The following is a 7925-nucleotide window of genomic DNA, read 5'->3' on the forward strand; positions in this document are numbered from 1 at the left end:
ACAGCACAGGTGAGAAGTGACTCCAGGCTGAATAATCCGAGGGCTAGGCTGTCTCAATAATCCAAGGACAGAAACAGGGTCAACGATAGGAACAAGAGGCGTCAGGCAAGGGACAGGCAGAGGCATAAACCAGATGCAGAAAACAAGGTCGACAACCAAAATCCAAATAGTCCGACAGGGAGCAGGCAGAGGCATACATCCAAAAGGCAAGGCAAGGTCAAGAACAATGATCAGACAGGAAGGAACGCTGGATATCTACTCACACAATGGTTTTCAAAAATCTGGCATCGTCTGCTTGTCAGAGTCAGTATATATCAGGGACGACACAGGTGTATGGCATTCCACAGATTGCAATACACTGCAGCAGCCACCAGGTGCATCTAATCTGCTGATTGCAGCCAGGGAGACAGGGTAGAGCAGACGTGCCAGAATCATAACATATACAGCTTACAGCTGTACCAATAATGTATATAAACTGGCCTAGCAGCCTGGGAAGGCAATGTGCAACCATTTAGTTGCCCTCTTGTACCAAACTGCACTTTATTCACAAAGTGGGATGTCAGCTGTGCCACCTGTCCTATCATGCACTGAAACTAAGCAGTATTCTTTTTCTAAAGTAATTATAAGTCATTTTTAATTGACTTTGTAGGGAATAAAGCCTGGACCAGTGGACGGCATGGTTGTTGTCAAGGCCAAACCAGGGGCTACTTCAACAAGTGGAATAAGTGCATTTGTGGTATGCACTCTTTAAGGTTTATCGTCGTTTAGAACACGTCATAGTTTACAGTGGCTGGCAAAATTCATACCCCTTGAACTTTTCCACATATTGTCACATTACATCCACAAACATCAAATATATTCTATTGGAATTTTATGTGAAAGACCAACATAAAGTGGTATACAATTGTGAAATGGTAAGAAATGTATACATGATCTGTCTTTTTTTTTTTTTTTTTTACAAATAAAAAACCAAAAAAAGTGGTGTGCAAAAGTATTCAGCGCCCCTGAGTCAATACTGTGTGGTATCACCTTTTGCTTTTCTGGCAAATTGCAGACAAGACGTCTTCTAGTTTTCTTTTAACAATGGCGTTCTCTTCCATAAAGACAGCACGACTAATAGTGGTAATGAAAGCTGTAATTAACCTACCTTCAGATTGAAAGGGGAACACTGTCACTACCAAGGCAAGGTCTTCTAAACTGTCAATAATCAGCAGGCTTTTTATACACTAGACTAATATTTTGACCAAAGTGTTACTGTAAACTGGGTGTAAACAACAAGCCCATAACAGGTTGACTACACAAATGGGACAGGAAGCATATTTCAATCACAGCTATTGTGCATACTGTTTTTCACCCTCTCCTCTTTTTGAGTTGCAATGTGATGTTCTGCATTGTTTATTAATCTCACAACAAATTGATGTGTAGCATGGTGACAGAACAGTGTAAATGTTGCGTAACAATATTCAATCACATATTTTAATCAGATAGAATCTGTGATTTTTATTTTTAAATGGAGCTGTATTGGAAAAATAATACATAGGCATAATATATAATTTCCAATTAAAAATTTTAAATCAAATTACCATTTTGTCTTGTGTTGTTTTATCATCATTGGCTTCTATAGACCGAATAAACTTTACATGGCACCACTGTCTGCAGTTTCATTACTTTGCAAAATCAGTCATTACTGTGTTAATTGTGTCATTCCTCCATAAAAAGAAAAACGATAAAAACCTTAACCCCAGCGGAGCTGGAGGAGGTGTCTGGGGAGAGACAAGTCTGGGTGTCTCTACTGAGTCTGCTGCCCCCGCGACCCGGTCCTGGATGAAGCGGAAGATGACAACAACCTTAATCCCATTCTACAAATTCCTGGTCCATGCCTATGAACAGATTCCCAAAATAATTTTTTCCTACATTTATGCACAAATTGGATTGAGGCTTCAGCAAATTTATATATTCAACAGTTTTTACATGGAGCAGTTTCTATTTTAACATTGAAGATCTTTCCCAGTCAAGTTGATCATGTTTCTTGCAATTTGCTAATGTTCGAACACACTATCTGAATAAAAGCACATAAACTAAACAATGTGAACCAGCCCTATGCACAATGTATTAGTAATGTTCCATAAATGACTACCTATTAAGTTTTTTTTGTTTCTACTAGTTTAAAGATATTAGACAAAGAAAATATACGCTCACGTACAGTGAAAATGTCTTTATTTTTAGACAGCAGCTAGCAAGTGTGAAGTTCCTTGTTGCCAAACAAAGATTTTAAAAAATAACATAGGTTTCTTCACCATAAAACAGACTTTTTTGGGGGTATTTTGAACATGTTAAGCATTGAATGGTTAAATATTAACCACATAACTGTATCAAATTGCAAACTCTTTAACTGTGTTCTCATATATTTCATCCAAACAGTACAGATGTGAAGGTAGTCAATCTGCTGAGGGCCTCACTCATTGATCAGAGCCAGGATCATGCTGGAAATACACGTAGAAATAAAAAAATACAAGTGTGCAACTCATCAACATAATGATAAATGAGACATTATTTTCTTAGAGTGAGAATGTGTGTAAACAGAAATTGATGGTTTTGTTACCTGTACAAATAAATGAAGAAGCAGAGCAGGTGGTATCCTAATTTAATCATGGCCTCTTTCATGTAGGACTTTAGTAGACCTCGGTTGTGGATCTCAGTTGGGTCAAACACACCCATGTTTCCCATAGGAATCCTCATATACCTATGTAAATATAAGAGTAACCAGAAACTGTATTGCAATATGTACAGAAATGACGTAACCCTGCCTCTATCTCAGATCAGATGTGTGACATTTGGTCTTCATGATTTAGCGAACTTCATTCTACGTACCTAACAACATGACAGGTAAAGTTCTGGTGCCAGTAAATTATGACATAAAAAATGTTAGCAACTCAACAAATTTATCTCAGCAATTTAATGCAAAAAGTGAAACTCATAAATTCATCCCAGACAGTGATTATATTTCCATCTTTTTTTTCTGATCCTTCTGATGAATATGGCATACCAGCTAATGAAAACTCATAATTCACTTTCTCAGAAAATATTTGTATGAGATAGGACCAATACAAAGATTGTTTATACTGAAATGTGGGCCTACAAAAATGTATATCCATGGACTGTAAAGTGTAACACTTGACCGGGGCTGCTTTGTGCATGAATTACTGCAGTAGTGCAGAGTGGCATAGAGGCAAGCAGCCTATGGTACTTCTGGAGTGTCAAGAAAGTCAAGCTTTCTATAACAATGCCCTTTAGCTCTCCTGCATTGTTCGCTCTGGTGTTACATCTTTCCATTGATAATAGTATCTTTGACCTTGAGTGAGACCATGGTCACTAAAGCAGAAGGCTGACTTTAGACTTCAGAAAATACAGTGAACTAACAGCAGATGAGAAAGCTCCCCTGGCTCATCATTGACTGTGGGAACTTCACAATGTACCTGAAGGAATGTAGAATTTACAAGTTTGCTCTTCCTTCACTCAGACTCAGGAGTGGTTTGGCAAAAGAATGACAAAAGAATGGCAAACGTTGTAGTCCAAGTCCTACATACATTGGTGTGTAGAGGCTTGAAGATCTGGGCACATTCACACTGCTGGTATAAAAGTGCAAAATTCACACCTTCAGGTGGCGTGGTTTGCTTTTGCACAGAGATTTTTAGCCCGGGGCAGACAATGTCATACGTTTGCAACGGATTGTTTTGGGGGCAGTATTGCTCCAGTATTGTGCTGATAGAGAAGAAAAATCTATTAAGTAAAAAATCCTTCTTACCGGGGTTTCTGTTGCTATATTGATGTTCAAATGTAGTTGTGTGCCTGCACCTCTTTACTTCTTCACATAACCCCACGAGACACCCTACCCAATAGAAGTTAAAAATACCGTGATACAAGAAAAGTTAGGTAGCACTAAGGTTAACCATGGGTGTAACACGAATTCTATAAACCTAAACTCTGCTGAAATTAATTGGGAGAACTGATGATGTTTCTTGCTCCTGGTAAGAGCCTCAAGGGATGGTGTTATAGTAGACAAAGCTTCTCAACCACACTCACAGATATACAGTGCATGCTGTATGCAGTGCTAAATAGTAAGAGCCTGAGTGGCATACTTGCTGCACACACTGTTTCCAGTAGGAGAAACATGCTTTATCTATTACTGCCACCTACTGGTGTGTTTGTTTACCTAGTTGCCCAGGCAGGGTTGAGTTGGTTTGAAAAATCCTAGTCTGTAATCTCTCAGCAGGTGCATTTGTAAAGTGTGTGATCCTCAGTCATTCAATTGTCAAACAAAAATCAGCTATATGTTAGTGTGAACTGACAGACACAATCTTTAGAGACTTATAAGTCCTGTAGTGTGTCCCCAGCTTAAATCAGATATATCAATCGCATTGATTTTATTACCTAGTGTTAACACCATGTGCTAAAAGCTGTTCAATTAGAATTACCAAATACAAGACATTAGTGAAAGCCAGGTCTACAAAGGGCTATGGAGATACTTAGTACATCTTTTTGGAGATTTTTTCAGTGCTTTACTTGGCAGACTGAAGTATGAGCAAGTTGAACCTGGAGAACATTGGTATTTCATCTAAGGGTGCACAGATTAATTAGCCCCGATTTCCTTTTTTTGGGAGATCAGTGATTCGGCCGATACTTACATGTTCAACCGATTCTATGCACCGATCCTATCTACTAGTCTAACCTGTTGTGCAAGTATGTTTTCTTTTTTAAATGTGAAAAATGAAACACTGCAATGCTCTAAACATTTCATTTATATTTGAAAGCACTGCCTTATGTGCAGTTAAAACAAGTTTGTACTGTTTCACGGGTATTGTTCAGTGTTTTTGAATAAAATAAGATCAGAACTTTGAAGGTGTACTGTGACCTTATAACACCTGACATTGTCAGTTATTAAGAAAATCGGTATCGGCAGGTCAGGTTTTTCAAAGATAGGTAATCGGCCAGGACACTACAATTGGTGCATCCCTAATTTCAACAAGGTTTAAAATCTTTTATTGGTTAGATATTTTAACATTTGGAAGGTGATGTGCTGATGGTCCAATAATTGTGCAGTATGGTCATTTGCTTGTTGTTTGGGTAAAATAAAAATATAAGTCCAAACAAATTCACAGCTCTTATAATGTTACACTGGTATGACTATTTTTTGCTTTTCTATTGTGATATATCAATTACAAATGTGATAGCCATTCGGTAGTTTTATTAACATACCATACCTGTAAATGTTCCAGGCTGCTACAGGCATGTTTAGTAGGAAAATGAACCAGTGCATGGAGACCAACATAAGCATCATTGAGAGACACTGGCCAACCATCTCTGGAATTACCCACTGTAAACATAAACCATTAAAATGTTTAAATCACTAAGCAGAGGCTAACTGCTCATTTGTCTAAGCTGAAAAGGAGACAAAAAAATCTGAAGACCAAATACACAAGAAACAATTATAAATACGCATATGCATTTAGAAAGGAAACATAGGATTTGGTGACAGGAAAACACAAGGAATAAAAATGTTTTCATATTAGAAATCAAAAACACAGGGAGGGTACTTACTTTGTTAAGCTTGGAGCAGCATGCTCGAGCATTAATATAGTCACATTCTAGATCAGATAGAGTGATAATCTTAAAATTGATGTCAAGGTGTTACATGCTAATAAAGCTCTCTATAGAAACACGCCTTCCATATTGTCCTGCTATCTGACACATCCATTATTTCTTAAACAACTATTACAGAGTTTTATTTTTACTGCAGGTTGCAGTTTTGAGGATTTCAGTTGATAACATAAATTTTATGTAATGTCCTATTTTTTCCATTCCTGTTAACACTATTCGAGGCACATTACTGAAATTCTGTTCTTACCAATTGTAAATGATCTGATAGGAAATGCTGTCCCACACAAGATCTAGATTCTAAGGATTAACTACAACGTTGTTTCAAAGGACATCTTCTGTTTTTGTTATTAATGGTAAAAATATTTTACTCTATAGGAACATACAGTTTGCTTTGCTAAATGAAGTAACTTTTACAAGCAAACTAACTGACATTCTAACTATTAAATGGTAGAACACTATTAAAAAAACATTTGTTCTGTTTCATCGCAATATTCAAAAGATTTCTTAACTTAATCATTATTTTTGTTGCGGCAAACTTTCCAGGTATCAATGTTAAGTTTGTTAACCATTAGCAGCTGCAATAAATGAAATCTGTTAAATCTAAGGGAAGACTGAACCGCTTTAGTCGATTATGGAAAGTTGCCAAAACAGTTTATAGACGTTTCACCATTTCCTGAATAATCAAAAAAAAGTTCCAGTCGCATGCAAGTGTCGGTTTCTGTTCTCTATCAGCAGCAGCAGCAGTGTGTAGGGCGCAAAATGATGCCTTTTCCCCACCAATTTTAGCTGAGCCACGATTATTCTGCAGTATGAAACGCTTTATCGTCCAGGCTAACAAGTAGGCGGCTAATAATGTAGTCCACATATAGTGTAGAAAAACAAATACACGACTTTCAATGATCTTTTAGATAAAGAGCTACCTTAGGCAATTATTTCAACATACAAAAACACATACAATAAAAGGATACAAAGTATACCGAAAGAAAAATCAGCGCACAGCAGTCTACAAGTGACAGAATAAACACAACCGCCTCCATTGTCGCTCTATCTTAATCTTTTTTCTGTTTCCGGCTTACCGGAAACAACGTATGATAGCATTACTGATGGGACTTGGCTCAAGATCCGTTCACTTCGAAGAGCCGTTCAAAAGAGCAGTTGAAATGATCCGGTTTTGAAAATGTGCATATTTCGAAGAACAAGCTATTTTAGTCTTAATATAGTGTTAAATACATACCTTTTTGGAAAACCTGCCATAATTAAGAATTTATACAAAAATAAATAAATGACTCAATAAAATAATTACTGGGCCAAAAAGTAGCTAGAAATATAAATGAGTGCGCCATCAAATGCAAGAAAATAATAAAAATAAGATATTTATTCAATAATGGATCAATTAACCAGATATAAATATATATTTCGATTTTAATGCACAATTTTTATTTAATCCACTAATTTTCAAATCATTTTTTATATTTCTCATTTGTTTATTTAATACAAGTGGATCTTTGTATCATTTTTTCTACCCCATTCATTTATTTCATATTTATTACCACCTAAATATTTTTAAAACATGTTTTTTTTCTCAAAAATAAAAGCATGACTCAATGATATGTTGAATTTCACGTTAAATTAGCCTCTTTAAACATTTACAATGATACTTCCTGAATAATATTAAGATGTACATTTTTCAAAAATAAAGCCTGGCAAATATGGCCAATATTATTCAACATATTAATAACCTTTTTAAAGTAAACTGTCATTCAAGGATGATTTCTGTCATGATTAGGAGTTCAGTTTCTATAAACATCATTATGTTTTATTTATATTTCATGTGGGATTTCTAATATTAAAGCCTCATAAAGATGTTTAATAATAAAATTATTCAAAGATTACAGCCCTGGCCCCCTGGGAAGGTAAATACCAAAACAGGGCTTGTTTCAGTCAGAGTAGGCCTACATGTAGAAAGGGTAATTGGAGATACAAGGAATCTAAGCCATCTGAAGCCATATTTATCACTATACATGCAATATTTTGTGCAGAGGTGTAACACCTCTAGGGTACTCAGATTTGCAAACGTGAGTTACATTTGTACTTTGAAATATATATCTTCAGATTCTGATAGCTGATATGAAGCATTTTTAGTGACATTGATGCTCAATCCTAACCTTAGCAGGGATCGCTGTGAATTAAGTGACATATAGAGATGATGTAGCTTAATTCTACAAAGGTACAATTTTCATTTAATGGCGTTATGAAGACACTAAAAG

The 7925-nt window shown here is 36.2% G+C and overlaps 1 protein-coding gene across 3 annotated transcripts; it reads right to left on the reverse strand.

The window, feature by feature from the left end:
• Nucleotides 1–2200: 2200 nt before the first annotated feature.
• Nucleotides 2201–6780, reverse strand: cnih4 (cornichon family AMPA receptor auxiliary protein 4). 3 transcript variants are annotated; one of them, XM_047356129.1, is made up of 5 exons: nucleotides 6627–6780; nucleotides 5599–5667; nucleotides 5262–5374; nucleotides 2603–2743; nucleotides 2201–2483 (listed from the first exon to the last, which is right to left on the reverse strand). In XM_047356129.1, exons 1-5 carry the CDS (start codon nucleotides 6693–6695, stop codon nucleotides 2456–2458), a joined length of 420 nt encoding a protein of 139 aa, XP_047212085.1. In that variant the 5' UTR covers nucleotides 6696–6780; the 3' UTR covers nucleotides 2201–2455. The 3 variants fall into 3 exon arrangements, with proteins under 3 accessions (XP_047212085.1, XP_047212103.1, XP_047212094.1); XM_047356147.1 differs by having other exon boundaries at nucleotides 5599–5645; nucleotides 6636–6730; XM_047356138.1 differs by lacking the exon at nucleotides 5599–5667 and having other exon boundaries at nucleotides 6636–6753.
• Nucleotides 6781–7925: the final 1145 nt, after the last annotated feature.

The sequence above is a fragment of the Girardinichthys multiradiatus genome, chromosome 3 (genome assembly GCF_021462225.1).
Source record: "Girardinichthys multiradiatus isolate DD_20200921_A chromosome 3, DD_fGirMul_XY1, whole genome shotgun sequence".
In the NCBI taxonomy this organism is placed as follows: Eukaryota; Metazoa; Chordata; class Actinopteri; order Cyprinodontiformes; family Goodeidae; genus Girardinichthys; species Girardinichthys multiradiatus.

Excerpts from the sequence above, each read along its gene's own strand:
- cnih4 (XM_047356129.1), bottom strand. The coding sequence starts at position 6,695 with ATGGAGGCGGTTGTGTTTATTCTGTCACTTGTAGACTGCTGTGCGCTG. Across the intron at positions 5,668-6,626 it reads TTTTTCTTTCGGTATACTTT|ATTATCACTCTATCTGATCT; the intron begins GTATCCTTTTAT and ends ATCAATTTTAAG. Across the intron at positions 5,375-5,598 it reads GCTGCTCCAAGCTTAACAAA|TGGGTAATTCCAGAGATGGT; the intron begins GTAAGTACCCTC and ends TTATGTTTACAG.